The sequence below is a fragment of the Eutrigla gurnardus genome, assembly GCF_963514095.1.
Source record: "Eutrigla gurnardus genome assembly, chromosome: 11".
NCBI lineage: Eukaryota > Metazoa > Chordata > Actinopteri > Perciformes > Triglidae > Eutrigla > Eutrigla gurnardus.
This window is the reverse complement of record NC_139925.1, coordinates 21,361,659-21,379,493: the sequence shown is the minus strand read 5'-3', so window position 1 is coordinate 21,379,493 and position 17,835 is coordinate 21,361,659. Positions and strand designations below refer to the sequence as shown.

General features: G+C 40.9%; 2 protein-coding genes across 2 annotated transcripts in view; one reads left to right on the top strand and one right to left on the bottom strand.

Moving 5' to 3' along the window:
- The window catches only part of spred2b (sprouty related EVH1 domain containing 2b), a 415,094-nt gene that overhangs the window by 27,452 nt on the left and 369,807 nt on the right, over positions 1-17,835 (top strand). The gene's annotated exons all lie outside the window — the stretch shown is intronic.
- actr2b (actin related protein 2b) lies at positions 3,823-17,702 on the bottom strand. Its single transcript, XM_084021741.1, has 9 exons — positions 17,548-17,702; positions 15,492-15,602; positions 13,125-13,340; positions 12,845-12,917; positions 11,892-12,028; positions 11,286-11,435; positions 9,727-9,872; positions 9,089-9,221; positions 3,823-5,274 (listed from the first exon to the last, which is right to left on the bottom strand). The coding sequence occupies exons 1-9, from the start codon at positions 17,593-17,595 to the stop codon at positions 5,104-5,106; spliced, it is 1,185 nt and encodes a 394-aa protein (XP_083877867.1). The 5' UTR covers positions 17,596-17,702; the 3' UTR covers positions 3,823-5,103.

Sequence of the window (17,835 nt, the reverse complement as noted above, 5' to 3'; positions counted from 1 at the left end):
AGCCTGATGGCATCAGATGCGACCGCCTGAACGTCGGGTCCGTGTACGGTGAAGGTGCTACGGTTTCAGAAGTGTTCACATATGCACAAACATACTGGCTAATCGCTTGTTTGCAGGGCTGAAAGGGCCTAATTGTTCAGAATATTAGTTTAGCGTGTTAGCATGCAAACACTCGCAAATTAACACTAACCACAAACGGAAGCTCCATGTTAGATTGCTCAATGCTAACATGAGCAAGCTAACAATGCCAACATGCTTACATTCAGCATCTTAGTTTAGCACGTTAGCATGCTAATATTTGCAAATGAACACTATATCCAAACATGAGTTGAATGTTGTTAGTTTTGTGGGTATTTGGTGATAAATCAAAGTTTTGTTCAAAGTCGAATGCTGACCTGCCGGTGGTGATGAAGGAATGGTCAGGGGTCGCTGAGTCTCATGGCTAAATATCTCTTCCTGTGGCAAAGTCAGTTTAAGCAGATTGTTCTAGGTATAATAAATGCAAGTCATTACTTAAAGGCCCTTATTTTGTACCTAAACTTTAAACTCTAAAGTTTATTTTGAACAAGAACATGCTCAAAAACATTCAACAGTTTGAAGCCATGCAGAAAGTCCCACAGGTTTTTTCTTTTAAAACAAACACAGACGTTTTGTGAGAAAAGACGTCACTCATGACGCCATGGGGACATCTACAAGATGACACGTGTGTTTCTTATGTTTTAAAAACTTTCATAGTTTGATGCACAAAACCCTCCATGAAGTATTTAATGAACGAAGGCACAAAGCAAACCACCTCAGCGTAGTACACCCTGTTTCATTCTCTTCAAGATGTCTTCGAGGGCTGCCTCCCTCCTCCCAGGAACATGTGATAGCCATCGAGGACGTCGAGCTGTTTCACTCAGGATGTCTCTGGAAAAGCATGTGGGCGATAATGATGGAGCACGAGAGAGAGAGGAGGGGGGAGGGAGGGAGAGAAAGAGAAAAGAGAAGAAAAAGATGGTCCCTGAGGGCTTTTGGGGGCCTGCTAAGCAGCTCAACGGCTGCAAACAGCATCACAGTCCACATGTGCAAACATTTAAGATATCTGCTCGTGTAATGGGGTCAACGTGGCCCCTCTCTGGGTGCACAGAGCACCGGCGCTCACTTCCCAGGGAAGTTTACAGGAATGGGTGGCTTGTCCCGCACCAGCGCTGGGGTCTCATGTACACAGATAGGAAGAATTTTCATGTTTTCCACCTAAGGACTGAATTCTGTTCCATGTTTGCACCCAGGGAACATTACTTTTGCAACATTTCAGCCGGTCGTGCTTCTCTGTCAGGTCTAAACAACCTTATAGACACAGACTGAGCAGAGACGTGGCAGAAGTAACACTTACAAGGAGCCTGATAATTGTTTAAGCTTTGCCTGACATGAGGTCAAACCCTGCACCTGAGATAAACCACAACACTGTGGAGGAAAACATCTCTCTACTCCCACCATGTGGAAAATGTTTTAGCTGATTCAGGCTTTGTGCAAACGCAACTTCAAAACCGGTGTTGTTTATCAAGGTCAAAAGTACAACAAATAAAGTATCTTTTGTCAAAAAAGTCCTTGAAAAAGTGAATTACTATGCAATGTTTTGGCAGTGAAATGTACTGAAGCACTACAAGTAAATGTGTTGATGGTGAAGAAGGCTTCCTGTGTCAGATTACTGATGTTTTAATAAAAGATCCATTTAAAAAAAAAATACCCAAAACTTGAGATCTTAGATGAAACAAAGAGTGTATTTTTAATCCGAAAGTCTAATTTTAATATCTGTGCTAGATTATATGCTCCTCTCCGGGTAAGAACACTTTGCCAGTTGTCATAGCAATTAAATGTTTTAATTGTCTTTTTTTTCTCTGAGCACTGGCTTTAAAACTGAGGTTCATCGTGCTTTACTGACTGAAGGGCTGAATTCACTGTGCAATCAAGCTGAAATAATGCTTTTTGTGTACACACATGAAAGGTTTTCATTGCTGTTTTTTACCTGAGGAGAGCAAAAATGTATCCAACTTATCTGATATTGAATGTTTGACCTGGAATTGAGTCAAGAGCAACTCTTTCATTTCATAGAGGTAGTAAAGGTCATGTTGAACCAGTCCCTTACAACAAAAGTTTTTTAGTGAACATCCTGTCGCTGATGCGTCCGTTTGTGCTCTGATGTGGAGGAAACTTCAAACGATGCTTCATGGGTAACAGTTCAGGGTTAAGAGGGAAGTGGCAAGAGTCGAGGGATTAAAATGGAACAAGGCCGGAAGAGTCTGGATGAGATCTTTATTTCAGGCACGGAAAGAGAGCCTCTTCCTTTGGTGGCGCCAGTCCTCTGCCACTGTTCCATTTCCTCTTCCTCCTCCACCTCCTCCTCTGTGGCCCAGCCTGTCACCTTCATACCTCCATCCTTTTCCATCATCTATGATCGCACCTCCAGCTCTCTGCAAAAGACTGCAATCATTAGTTTACTCACAGACTAGTAGAAAACAGGCCAAATTATTAACGTGCAACCATTCACTGGTCGTTTTATCATGCAAAACAAGTCTAACATCGACAGTTCCAGGGTCTCAAATGTGAGAATTTCCTGCTTTTCTTTGTCTCATGACTGAATATGTTTAGGTTTTGATGAGGCCACACTGAGCTGAAGTAAATAGTGATGCATTATTCCCTACTTCCTGTCCTACAAAAGAAATGCATCTTCAGACATGGTAACAAAAAAAAAAAAAAGGATTGTAATCTCCTAAATGTTTTAAAAGTCACAGAAATTCTCAACAATTATCTTAATAATAATTAGTACTACAAACTAAAATAAAAAATATCTGTTGAAGACTGTTTTTAAAACAGCTGAGGCTCATGTTACATATCAAGATGGATCCTATATTGATATCAAACCTCTGCCTAATTAAAAAGATGTAAACATTAGTTTATTTGCTAATAATAATGTGGATTAAGGAAAGCTGCTGCTGCACATTGTGGTCGTATACAGTGTTATAATATCAGCCATGAAGGCAACTAGAAAGTTAATTAAGAGTTTATTAAACTTTTACTGGATAACAGCAAGGTTTATTTGAAATTAGCTAGCGTTAGCTACCAGCATTCGCCAACTGCTCTTCATACCAGACCAAGTAAGGCTGCAGCAACAGAATGGCGAAGCGTATTAATTCAAGCAAGGGTGTTTTCTTTCTTGTTTATAAGACAAGGAATGCGTTATTCCCTCCTTTAAACGTGAAATAGTTTCACTATAAAAGTTAAAGATGAGAAATGTTTTAACGATCTGAACCAACACAAAACAGCAGTGGACAGAAATCAGTTCTATGTGGCGGCTTATTATAGTCATTTCGCTGATGTTTATCAGTGAACTTTTTCATTTTTTGTTCCATCAATGTGTTCCCCTCAGCCCAAAGATGACTCACAAGCTGAGTTGACTGGCTGCATGTCAACAAGCGGAGCACGTCATTACAGGCTTTGCATGTTCTGCCTTTCATGAGAAATTCTCAGTGAAAACAACCCCCAACATGTTGAGGTCCCCTCACTGTCTGGAGCTACAGTATCACATGGTCTCTGGTTTGATTTGGTGTTCACTGCATGCAGTCTTCGTTATAACTCCCAAATGAATATTATATATTTTTCCTTTTCAAGGGGACTGGAAACAACTAACATATTCATACAATTCAGATGTGTAAATAATAATAATAATTATATATAATATATTTATTTAGTGATGCAATGTTCGTAGAACACTATTTACAAAGTGCTTTTCGAGGAAAAGATATAAAAAAGAAAAGACAAAATTAACCTGCCACTCACACATCCTTATAAATCACTTTTCTTTATTTAAATCAGCGTTAGGCAGTTATGCTATGAACAACACAGGAAAGTAAAAACAGTGACAAAAGAAAAGACATTAAAACATGAGAGATCCAGCTAACATTAACTGCACTTGGCACTGGAGAGACGTTCATGGAAAGAGCAAAAGAAAAAAAAATATACACATTTTTCATCCTCAAAGTAGAAGTGCCTCCAGTAATCATTAAGTCGACCGTTGGGGGTGAAAGACTGGAGAACTTAAATATGGTTTCCACAGTATTTCAATACCGTTTTATTTTTCTCTGCGCCCAGATTCAAACCGATCACATCGCCAACCTGCGCCTGCCTCCGTGCTGTGGTGGATCTGAAGAAAGACCACGAGTGTGGTGCTATGGCGTCGTCACAGTTTGTAATATTGCTAAAACTGCTCACACTCACTCATTCAGCTTGAGATTTACACCGAGATAGGAGGCAGCGGTGAAGGCTGTCAGATGAGGAACAAATAGAGTCACTCCTCCATCTCACCGCCTACAAACCCTAAAAGTACCATCACACAATGTCGAGCTCAGGGGCGTTGCTTTGTGCATTTGTCCCTTTCTGAATCAACCATCAATTCTTCATAAAAATATGGAGGAACTTCTGTTACCACAATACACTCCATTTACAATGGTAGTAGTGCACAGCAACAAAAGAAAAAGTCAATGGAAAAAATGAAAAATTAAAGATATAAATTGAACTCCAACCGAAAAAAAGGTAAAAGCAGAACAAAAGTAATCCCTCTCCCAAAAAAAGAAAGTTATGATATCGTCTATAAAAATGTGATCATTTCTCGCTCACCTGGAACAGATGCTGAAAGCGGCCCGTGGCTGTTTGTGGTGGACCCTGATTGTGATATTACAGACACTTAACAGAAACGTTGCATCATTTTTAGCTCCTCCGCAGGTTTAATCAACGAAGGGAACTTTCTGAAACACTCATTGCAGTAGCTGGTGGGTTTACCCGCCTTGGTTTTAACCTTCTGTGCCAATGAAAACCAGACTCCAACATACACCAAAGGAGGAAAAGTGTAAGCCAATCCCAAACCAGGAGAGAAGAGAGGCAGAGAGGAGAGAGAGGAGGTGGTGACGGCTCGATTCCCTCTGATGTTTAAGGAGCATCAAGAGCCGGAAGAGAGAAGAGGAGGGATAAATAGATATATACTCTGCGATGTAGGCGAGGGGGAGATGTGTGTGCATGTGTGTGTGTGTGCGTGTGTGTGTGTGTGTGGTCTGTTCGTCCAGTGCTTTATCTGACGGTGACTCCGAGTTTTTCCAGCACGCGGACTCCTTTCTCCTGGTACTCCTCCCGGGTCAGCCAGAAGTTGTCCTTGTCCTTCATGATGTCGGCCAGCACGGCTCCACCCAGGAACACCATGTGCTTTCGCCTGGGAGGATCCTCGATCCGGATCTTAAATTTCTACAAGATGAGGGGACACAGAGACATAAGAGACAGCCCAATGTGACAAAAAACTGTCCTGCATTTTGATGTTGTGTTCACAACGCACCCTCCTCTCCACCCTGGCTGAACTTGGCATCACTGACTCTGCTAACCTGGTTCACATCATACCTGACAATTCACACCTTTCAGGTCACATGGAATAGCTCTATGTCCAAACCCTGTTCTCTGGAAACGGGTGTCCCTCAAGGCTCAGTACTAGGACTGCTTCTGTTCTCATTATACACCAGATCACTAGGCTCTGTAATCGCATTACATGGATTCTCCTACCATTGTTATGCAGATGACACCCAGCTGTTCCTCTCTTTTCCCCCGACCTCTGACACTCACATTGCAACTCGCATCTGGGAATGTCTGGCAACTGCACATCACCTCAAGCTTAACCTGAATGAAACCGAACTCCTCTTCATCCCCGACAGGTCCATGTCCTCGCATGGACCCGTCGGTCACTGTCGAAGACATCACAGTATTGCCTTCCTCAACTGCGAGGAACCTGGGTGTAATCCTCGATGACCAACTATCCTGCACCCCCAACACCACTGCTGTGGCCCGATCCTGCAGATTTGCCCTCTACAATATCCGCAGGATTCGGACTTTCCTCACAAAGGACGGAACGCAACTCCTGGTCCAAGCACTGGTCATCTCCCGCCTTGACTACTGCAACTCTCTCCTAGCTGAACTCCCGGCCTCGGCAACTAAACCATTGCAGCGTATCCAGAACGCTGCAGCACGCCTGGTCTTCAATCTACCCAAAAAAAACTATGTTCTATGTTCTAACCTGTAGCACTTTCATCATAGCACAGTTGTTTTTATGGTATCCTTGCTGAACAGCTACTACTTTACTCAGATGAGGACCTAACACTTGTTTCTATTTTTACACTCTTACTTTAGGCAATGATATGTTGGGGTTTCTTTCTTTCTGCCCGAAATGTAAATGTAAATACAACGCAGCTCAAAGTGTCCTGTGGTGTTTTGTTTTTCTCAACTCAGATGTGATAAACAAACTTATGTTTTTCTAATCTGTGTGCATTTCATTTTGCACGGTTTAAGACCATCCAGGCCAAAATACTGAAAGATGACAGAAAACAGTGAGATGAAATGGCCTAGAATTATTTATTATATCACATTTTTCAGTACTTCCTAACAGTGTATATATATATATATATATATATATCAATAATTTATATGACAGATAAGTGTATACTTTGAGAAAAAGTTAATTTAAGTTTTGAGATATCAGGCCTCATGCAGCAACATTCTTTATAAGTCCGTGAAGAATAAAACGTAAGAGAAGTCAAATCCAGACGCTCCGAACATTCTCAAAGGTATAATAACTTATATTTGTCGGATGCTGTTTTTAAACACACGGCAGGGAGAGAGAGCAGTGGTGGTCAAATTAATTATAGAGTGAATGAAGAGAGGGAGCGGCGTTACTGAGAACAAAGCAGTGAATCAGAGAAATTAAACGGTATTTTCTGCTTGCTGCCCGGCGGTTTCATTCTAAATAACGAACTAACACACCCACACCTCTGCACAACCCTGCGGGAAGGTCCCGCGTTTTATATGAATGCAGTTGGGCAAGGCAGGCTTCATCCTGTCGGCTCTCTATGCGAGTGTGCCTCAGTAAACACACAGTAGAGGAGAGAGAGAGGAGCTAAACTAACACATTCACACACAGATGGCACAGACTTCGGAGGATGCCATCATTTTAAATCAATAAAACAGCTGGACAGACTAATACTCAAAACTTAAAAGATGGCATCATAACCGAAATGTGTTACTGGATATTATAGGATATTTATGGAATATGTAGCATTTTGACATTAAATATTTAGGACATGGAGTCCTTCCACCTGGAATTAATACAGGTAGTTTTGTTGCAACAAAGGCGCAACAAACTGTAAGCACAATATTGACCTTACAAAGTTGATACGGTGCAGATGTTAGCAAACAATTCAAGGAAGCAAGTTCGACATTCAACAACGAACTTAAAGACACCTTTAAGGCCTTAAAGGCTATGAAAAGCTGTTGGGAACTGCAGCTTGTCAGTATGAGCTCCACATTTCACATTAAACATATTTAAATTGATAATCTCCACTTGTGAGATGACTTCAATTCATGCCAGATACGTTTTTAAGATGGGAGAAGCATTAAAATATCACTACAACGTTCTCAAACCACTCCTACCGCATTACCCACTTCTCTGTTCTCACTATATTCTAAACACTCATATTTTCACCAAATAGGGCAAAAGACACGGTGTCTGTTTGCCGCTCACATGCCTAGCCGTCGAAACGAAGTTGCAAGCAACAAACAAACAGCTACGAAGTGCAAGCTACAAATGGAGGTGGTGTATTTAGCCATATTTTGAGTGTTTGGAATAGAGCACAATTAATAGCGGGGGACTGGAATGGTTTAAAATGTTGTGATGGATGTTTTTAATCATGTAAACACTGGAATCTACAGTAAATGACACAAATTCAAGCTGAACACAGGCACAAAAGTAAAATACAAGTTTTTTCAACAGCCATCCAGGTATAAAAAAGTATTTGGGAATCTATCTAAAAAAAATAATAAAAAATGTAAATCTTGTTATAAATTGCACATATTTTAAGTGCCTATTCATTTGTGAAAACCCATCACTAGATTTTAAGACTTCCATTCCAAAATGAGATAAACACTGAAAGAAACCCGAAGCTGGCTGCAGTTGCGGGCAGAAAAGCAAAGCACATAATGACTTGCTTTTAAACGTATGAGTCATCTGTAGACCTTTGTTTACAAAATGGTTCACAGTAAAAACCCATCAGTGTCTTTGGGATACTGAGGTGGAACTGTAATGAAGGATATTTTCCCCAAACAAATATTTATCATTGGGAAGTGAACCCCACATTTGTTGTTATTAAAAGCGCTCTGTTTAAGTTAAATTAATGTCTGTTAACCTCTATCACCCCCCAGTGGTGGTCTACGTACACTGCAGCAGGGCAAGACCAAACATCATGGTCAACTTTGCTTCTTAACCTCACAAACATGGTTCAAGTAGTAACTGCAAATTATTCAAGGCGTTTCATTTATTTTACTGTGACAAAGGAGATAACGTCACTGTTTACACACTAAACTGCCTCAAATATGTCCCCTGTGGTAGTTGTAGCTCTCAGAGACTTTACTGCTCTCTCTCACATGTGGGAAACCTCGCCCAGGCCAACTTAAACAAACCCAGAGAATCAGCTGGAAATACTAATTCACACCAACTGAGAGGCCTGGTGCAGTAAACCCAGACTGGCTCTTTTTTTCTTTGACAAGTTCTAATTTGAGCTCAAATGAATGCTGCATGGCCTGTATTCATAATCATACAGTTTTAGTTATTTGCACAGTCAACAGCATAATTATTAGAGGAGTGGAAATGTCTTGATGCATCCTAATGTAGACTGGAACAATCCAGTCCACTAGCCTGTTGCTCTCTGAGATCTGGAGATTCTTGCAGTATAATTTAAGCCTGCAGAAGGACTTAGGTGTATAGTTTTTGTCATTTTTATGTACTGAGGTGACTCACAAATACTGGTATTGCAAAGATGCAGCTTTTTATAATTAAAACTGTTGCAGTCTGACTTATTAAAAGACTATCAATTATTTATTTGACTATTATTCGATGAAAAGGTACATGTGCAAGAATATACTTTTTTTTTTTTTTAGATGCGCCGAGAATCATAACCGTGAGGCCAGTGAATGTTCACACCTCTAATAAATACAAATGAGGCATTTGGGGTTGATATCTCACCGAAAGCTTGTCCACGTCTCCCTTGAGCACACGTTCCAGGTACAGCTGCTTGAGTTCCCTTTCCAGCCGAGACGGCAGACCCGGGTACATGGTGGATCCTCCTGATAAAACGATGTGTTTGTAGAACTCAGGCCTGATAATAGGGACACAGAAAGAGGGTGAGAGCAGGAAGGGACACAAACAATATGCAGACGTGAAGAGAAGATTTAGGGGTGCTAGTTTCCTACCCAACAGGCAGATCATGAGACCACAAATGTTGAGAATGTATTTTCAAGACATTGCAGAATTAAGTCCCTCTGTGACTTAAGGTGAATTTGACAAAATACATCATTCAACTCCAACAGCAAGGAATATATAATGATGTATCGAGTTTCCAAGCATACATTTCTTTGGATATTTCCACTCTATTCAATACCAGACGATACATTTTCATACTTTCCATACAACACTCTGGTGTGCAAGAAATATTTAGTTTCATATCTTTAGACCTCTTTCAGTGTGTGTGTGTGTGCTGTGGCTTGTTCATGTTGTGTATTAATGTGCCCTAGAGCGGAACAACTCTGTCACTCTTGGCACAGTACGTATTGATGCATCTTTATCGGCATTGGAGTGGCTCGGTACACTTTGGTCAGCCTCACCTGGTGTCTATATCGGCCGCCTGGATGGTGTTGAAGAGGAGCTCGGCCACTCCGACGCCCTCCACGTTGATGAGGTGGGGCTGGAACAGAGCCTCAGGGGCCTCAAACCGCTCTCCTCCCACCTTAATCAGGCGACCATCTGGCAGCTGGATATGTGTGGGAGGGATGAGATGAAAAGAGATGGAAAAAAGAAAATATGACACCACTGAAGAGGTAGGGTTTAATGTATGACTCAACAGAGTCATAACTCTTGAATGTACAAATTAAGAATGATACTGTATAATGATGATGCATGAAAGGAAGTCATAACTTCTGAATAAAGCTTTTTAAAGAAACAAGTATCTGTGTCTAAAGCAGTTTGTAATCCTCCAAGGCTCTGATAATATTACAGCAAGTTAAAGCACAGAGTGCAAGCTCTAAACTGAGTAGAGTGAATGTGTGTGTGTGTGAGACTATAAAAAGGCTTCATTCAGCTGAGGGCAGTGGGAGGAAGCGGAGCCCGGCAGCCACCGCCGCAAAGTGGCTGCACAGGAAATGATGTAACGCACAGTTCAGGGCCCTTCGGCCACAGTTACATTGCCCTCCTTGTTTCGACACACAAAACCATACTTACACATACATGTTCACACACCTACACACACACAGTCGCCTACACTAACCCAAACACATACGGTCAGTGAGCTCTGAGACACAACATGTGCTCGGTAAGGCGTGCAGTTACACAGACTTCAGGACCTGCGTTTAGATTCTGTGGTTCCCTCTGTAGGGAAAGAGCCTTGGAAAGAAAAGCAAGCCGGGTGGAGGAGCGCTGCACCCCCATATGTTTCAGTCCCAGAGAAAACAGTTAGTCAGCAGCACTGCCCTCTGCTGAAGCAGCCAACAGAACCAACAATGGGCATGTGGTAGTCTACTTAGCTCAGTGCAGAAACAGATTGAGTTACCCCATTAGATTTGATTACTTCAAAATACCGCCACTTTCGAATAACAAATCCTTTGGGAGGGATCCTTTCTACCATGCTATTTTGAGCAGAAATGTGAAACGTGTGTGCATGAACAGAACATATTTTACATAAAAAGTAAATAAAAACGAGAATCCTAGAGGGCTGAAAATATGTTGCTATTTTACTTAAAAATGGCCAACCCTTAAAAAAAATACCCCCCAAAAAAGTCCCCATTTTTGAGTAAACTGAGCAGTTACCATTAAAAGATGAATACGTTTGCCTTCTTTATCCTCATTCAGTCTCAGTGTCCTGAATTAATCTTTGATTTAGTTAATTCCTCCATTTCTTTAACAGGAGGTGCTCCTTTTTATTACCATTTTATTACATATTTTTCAAAAGATGATAGCTGGAAACGCACAGAGCTACAATTTGGAGTTTATTAAAACTGCAAAAATGATATATTATATATTCTCTTTTTGGGTCTTAATCAAAATGTTTGTACTATTATTATGTTTCAGCAACTTCTGGTAATTTTTTATTAAAATAATGTTTCATTTGAATATAAATCTCGGTAAGGTTTATCAGTGTGTTTGAAAAATGAAAAGTGAGTGTATTTACAGTGTAGGATTCCACCAGCACGGTCGTCTCCAGTGCCAGCTTCTGCTCCTGCTCGATGTTGTAGCCGACGTAGCACAGCTTCTCCTTCATCATACGCACCGTCTCAAAGTCTGCAGAGTGGTTGAAGGCGTAACCCCTCAACAACAACAACTGCACCCAGAGAGCACAAAGAGGATGGGAGAAAAAGCAGAAAGCATTAGTATTTTTGAGATCCCGTCATATGTTCACTTAAAAAGGACTAGATCTCCTCAAAATCAAAACCCTGATACCTCCTTTAAAAAAAAATATATATATTTTTTTTTTTAATGATTCCAGTCCATTTCAAGAGACTGAACTCAAGTATATATATATTTTTTTTTCAGTAAAAATCCATGAAAATATGAATGAAACTCCCTATTGTGAAAGTTGACGGATGGCGCTGCTGTGCATCATGATAGTTTAGGATTATAATCTACCATCTAAGGAACAATCCATGTGACACATGGTTTCCTACAGTATATACTATATTGCTAACTATACTATATTGGCAAACTATCTTGTTTGCACTGCTGGATTTTCTTGTGTTTTTCACTTGGACTCGAGAGACTGTCATGACTGACTGAATACCTTGATGAGGTAGCGGGTGATGTCCCTGCCTGCGATGTCCAGACGCCTTGTCAGATGAGGCAGGCTGAAGCCCTCATACACTGGACAGATGTGTGTCACACCGTCACCCGAGTCCACCACCACACCAGTCAGAAGGCCTTAAACACACAAACACTACAGTTAATAATCTACAATTCTACCAAGCTAAGTGTGTTTGTGTCCCGAGTTTTATCCAGTGTGTGCTTTGGGCGACTGATTGTTGGCTTGGTAAACACACAAAACCTGGCAAGATAACACATCTAATGTAACAATTAGCTGCTAATAAGTCAGAGACAAAATGAGAGAGCAGTTGAGACCTCATGCAGGGCTTTATGTTGGAAACAGACACATTGTAGGTGCCAATAGTTTCAGAGCTCATGTGTTTCCTGTATGAAGCACCACACAGGTGGGCTTTAACCTACTTGAACACTTCAGATAATGTCAGAATATTGTAGGATTGGTTATATTATTCTTATTTTAATAAATAACAATTCTATATATTTATTTGCTATAAAGCAATCCTCCTGTTGCCTTACACATGAAAGAATGATCCCAGTCTCTTCCACACAGCGAAGCTTATAAACACTGGTAGTTGGTGTCAGCCAAGACCCAAAGGCCAGGTATCGATATCAGGGCTGGAAAAGTCAGGTTGGTGCATCCCTATTATAAAGCGATGTTCATGTGACTGTCTAGACTTTCTGGCACAAAGAACAACATACCTGCAGTCTCATAGTACAAATCTTTGCACAAGCTATTTGACAAAGGTGCGGCAGTCTAATATTTTTCCATAATTAAAATGCAAAGCCTTCACCTCTGAGCTGCTGAACTATTAATAATGTATCAGTTATAACACAGATACAATTATGGTGTCAGGAGAAATTAATTTGTGAGTGAGAGGTTTGTTAGGATAGAACATGCATGTGTGCCTTCCTTACCTTGGGCATACAGTGTCAGCACAGCTTGAATTGCAATGTAGACTCCTGAAAACTGGTATGTCTCAAACATCACCTGTCGGTGAAGCCAGAGAACACCAGACAGTGAGTACAAACATTTAATGATGAAAACAAATAAAAACAGTACAAAACATTTGGCAAAACTATTCTCTGTAATGTAGAGTAGAAAATATCTTCTGACCCACAGTAAGAAAGTCAATCAAGCCTTTCATTGTCTACCCACACAGCTATAAAAATACCTTGGAGCTAACTGTGAATATACCTCAATGATTTTTTCGCGGTTCTTGGTGGGGTTCATGGGGGGCTCGGTCAGCAAGATCTTGCAGTTACGAGAGTCGATGTTGAGCTTCTCTGGGCCGAACGTGTAGTCCCATAGGTGCTTCATGTCATCCCAGTTCCTGACGATGCCATTCTCCATGGGGTAGTTAACCTCCAGCATGGAGCGCAGCTCGCTGGCCTCGTCCCCCACCATCAGGTCCTGGAGGGAGAGGTCAAAGGTCAACAAAGATAAATATTTAGAAGGAGCCCTTTACTTATAAAACCCAGAGTGTTGGCTTAGGCCAATTAAATCTATGATTTCAACTTGTCATCTTTGCCTGACAGCCAAACCGGATCATCAAGCTGGATTATCTATCAGATGACGACGGCTACATTAAGGTCCTTGCCCACAGCAGCTGTTTGCTTTAAAACTCAGTTACCCAGCATGCACCACAAGCCATTATTTTCCATGCATCTACAACTGGAAACACTTTTGTTTCCCTCTAGCTACAGTAAACCACTTGTTTTAGCACCATTCCACAAGATGCATGCAAGGCAGCCTGGCAATGTAAACAACCACTGGGTTAGAGCTCAGTGTTAGCCACACAGTCAAGCATCTCACGTTCCACTTGGAGACATCAAAAGCCTACTGAAGGCAGCCATTTTATGGGTTCATCCTGTGTGCTTTGGCATTAACAAAGTACCAGTCACAGGCATCGCCGCCATGTGGTCTCAATAAAGAAAAAAATAGGAAAACAGATGTGCTTCCATCTCCAACTTTCAGCTGTCTGCCATGCACCCCTCGAATGTGGACACTTCCTCTGCACTTGTAAAGGTGAAATCGGCAAGGTAAATAGCTCTGTGAAGCATACAACACAACATTTATCATTTAGTACCAAGCTGCAGCTGACATTTTAAGATTTTTTCAGCTGAAATCTGTCGTCATTATTTCAGTCTTTAAATAGCAGCAGGACTGAGAGGAAGGGGGTTGATGTAGATGTCAGGATGTACCAGTAGATCAGAGACTCTGAAAATGGAATCAGTCCAAAATCTCTTTTAGCACTCCATCGATAACAGCTGGCCTATGATTCATCACAGCCATTTCTGCAACATGTTTAGCCTGGAGAGAGGAGTGCATTAACGGCTCTCTGACACTCATTTTGCCAAGACTCAAACTTAACGTAATTAGTTGAGACGTAGAAGAATGCAATTGTTATGCGAGTTGAAAAAAAAAAAAAAACACTGCACAACAATAAAAAAAAAAAAACATGACACCCCTTCAGAGCAGGCAGGAGCAGGAGGCACACACCGACCTGAACTTACCATTTTCTGGGCATTCTACTTCATCGTGGAGGAACAAAACATGGGAAGAAGAGGAAGGTGGATAGATATATATATATATACATATATATATATAAGATGTAAAAAGATGAATTAACAAAATAATTGGAAAGAACAGGAGAAAGAGAGAGAGAGAAAGATCGGCTTCTTGCTGAAATAATAATTAACCGACAGAAATGTAGATCTCTGGTGCAACTGATCTTCACCCCAAATACAGTATCTATTCAAAGCTTTCACATTTGCAGGAATGCAATGGCGATACTCTTGTTTGCATTAGAAGGATGTCTAAAACAAGCTGGTAAGGCTTATGGTTAGAGGATTGTAGATTAATCGATGAATCGATTGTCAATCCTATAGATTCAACTAAATCGATCTGCTAAATTAAATAAATAGAATGAATCGTTTTGGCTTCACCAATAATCAATATAAATGCGTTTAATCGTATGAATCGTGATTCTTACTTATGATTAATGTTTTAATAGGTTTAAGACACTCTCTCCTCTGCCACCATGTAGTCTATTATTGTAATTCTGTGGTGTGTTTATTTTTTCACCTTTCAGAAGAATACAGATAGTCTCACTCGCATTATTGCATGTTTATTTCATGGATATAGAATTTTAGTTGCAAGTTAATGAATCGAATCGTGGTTTACAGAATCAACTTGAATCGTTAAAAAAAAAATAACTGTCCTTGAATCGAATCGCCAACTACTGCATCGTTAATCGAATCGAAGTGAAGCCAAAGATTCACACCTCAAGAGGATTGATTACGCTATCAAACAGATGTCAGAATTGATTCTTACTGGAGCTCACTATCAAATGACAAGTTATTTTAGACCCACCTTTTGTGGTTTTGACATTCTGGTTAATGATAATCTGACTCTGCTCTGTGTGCAATTTCATATCTTGCTTTTTCACAGATTATACTTTTGTCATATCAGTGTTTTTATGGCCAGCTTCAACCATGAAATCAAGATGTTTTGGTCAAATGAAACCACCATTTCAGTAAATTCAGATGGAAAAGTTCCTACCTTGATCTCAATGTTTCCGACTTTTGCTGTCGAGCGAATGATGGGCCTCCCAACAAGCGCAGGGAAGATGTGCTCTGGGAAGTTAGAGCCTCCATAGCCACACTTGACAAACTAAAAGAGAGACAAGAAAACCAAAGCACAGAGAAAGTGATGTGAGGAAATACATTTACGTACTGATGAGAAAAGCCGTTCAATACAGCGGAACAATGTCACTGTCATGCTGCTGATAATAATGGGCTTAATTAGTAATTAAACAGACGCTACAGTGCTAGAACTGCCATGTATGTGGATGTGTGATTGAAAATAAACATATGCCACCAGTACCTGCTTTAGTCCCGGCCCAATGGTAGAAAACCTTGCATGTATTTAATGCTTTATAGTGTTGACAGCTTTAAATAATAGAAATAAAACACACAATTTCGGTTTATTTCATCCTAAAAGTCATTAAATTGGTTAAGCATATTTTTAATAAATGTATTAATACCTAAAAAAATCTCTAATAGGATCTTAGTATGCATGTATATGTATGTGTATGTGTATGTAAGCCACAGAGACAGTTGTTATTAGTACTATGTGGACATGGAAGGCCAAGCTGGTCACTCAGATATCAACATTTATTCAATCATCGATTTGATGCGAGTGCCAGGCGAAGTGAACCGATTCTGTCTCTAATATAAATCAAATCAGCTGCTGGTTGATTAATTTACCCTACAGAAACAGTTCACCTTCCATGGTGAGATGTAGTGCAAGATTGTAAAATTTACTTGGAAATGGAACAATTCAGAGTGGTCTTCCACTTTGTTTTGCAGGTGCATATGCTTGGTAGATGTGCAACGCAGAGTTCAACGGTCAGGTTTTATAGTAGACTATGACAGACGTGTATAAGAACTCTGAAAAGGTGTTGGTGTTGACATCTGTGGCTGTGACTCTTCTCACTTCCTGCAGACATGTTTTTTTTCTGGCTTTGTGTATTGCTCTTGAACAAGTCACGTCTACGAAAAATCCTTATTAGTCAGTAACATGCTGAGCTAACATCCTCTTCGACTGCTGACACGGTTTTAGAAAGGAAGTCCCTACAATCAAAAAGAGGCGGCGTTGCCTCTTTGCAATGTTAACGTAAACACATAATCAGCAAAGTGTAGGTTAGGTGGGAGAAAACTATTCATTATGTCAACAAACCACAGCAGCTTGAAAATCGAAACATAGTGGAGTATTAAACTAGCCAGCTAGGTTGTGACATAAGGGCCACAGAAATGTAGTGAAGATATGACTAACATTGGTCTGGTGTTCGGTGGTTATTTCCAACTCCACGGAGGACTGTTTTCTTTCCTACAACGACGTCGTACGTTGAACCGTCAACACCCCTCATCTATTCAGTAAATATAAGCTAAAACAAAGCTGATTGAGGCGTAATGCGTAAGAGGCCCAAAGACCTTACTAACCGCAAGTTATGTGACATTTCTCTCCGGGAAGTTGGTGCTAGCTGTTGAACAGGAAAACATAAAAGGTGGTTCCTCATTAACCTGACACGGCCTAGCTAACGGTACACCTAGCTGACTGAAATCGAGCTACTGTGCTTGATAATTAAACAAAATATGCAACATAAATGCCGAATCTGCAAAAAAATAAATAAAAAAATCACTTAATTGACTGACGCAGCAGCCAGACAGTATAAAAACAGTCAGCCAGCTGTTAAATGATAGCCTTGAATTAGCAGACTAGCTAGCTGACTTAGCTTAATAACCGTTGGCAGCAAATGTGCAGTTACTTGTCTGCTTTAATTTTGGGCTTCATGCCGCTGTGCGAGCCGCAGCCATAGCTGTGTATTCAGCTTTTATCCTGGCATTTACGCCCACTCTACGTGCCGTTTCCGTGTCGGGTCTGGATGAATGAAAATTAGCTGGCTAACAGGGGAGCTAGCTAGCCACCCAGTTAACGCTAGCTAGCTTGGCCGCTGACAGCCCCACTTCCTGTTTCAGCAAATCGTTCGACATAAGCGCACCGTTTAAAGCAAGTTACGCATTTAGAGCATGTTAACCCAGAGCAGCAAACTTACCCCGGTCCCATTATCACAGACCACCACTTTCCTTCCCTGGCTGTCCATTATGTAAAAGCCCAGTTGCCGCTGAACCTCCCTCAACTTTCTTCGGCAAGCCGGAAGGAAGACACACGAACCCGGCCGAGAGGAGGAAGGGAAGGGTGCTCATCCGGTTTGTGACAGAGACGTTCAAATGTGAGTCACTCCCTCCGAGATAGAGATTCATCTTCAAACGCTTTCATTTCTCAATCACAACAAATTCACTGAATGCCTCCCTTGCGAGAAACATAATTTTCTAACATGTAA

Excerpts from the sequence above, each read along its gene's own strand:
- actr2b (XM_084021741.1), bottom strand. The coding sequence starts at position 17,595 with ATGGACAGCCAGGGAAGGAAAGTGGTGGTCTGTGATAATGGGACCGGG. Across the intron at positions 12,918-13,124 it reads ACCGCGAAAAAATCATTGAG|GTGATGTTTGAGACATACCA; the intron begins GTATATTCACAG and ends CTTCACCGACAG. Across the intron at positions 9,873-11,285 it reads TGCTGGTGGAATCCTACACT|CTGCCAGATGGTCGCCTGAT; the intron begins GTAAATACACTC and ends ACACATATCCAG.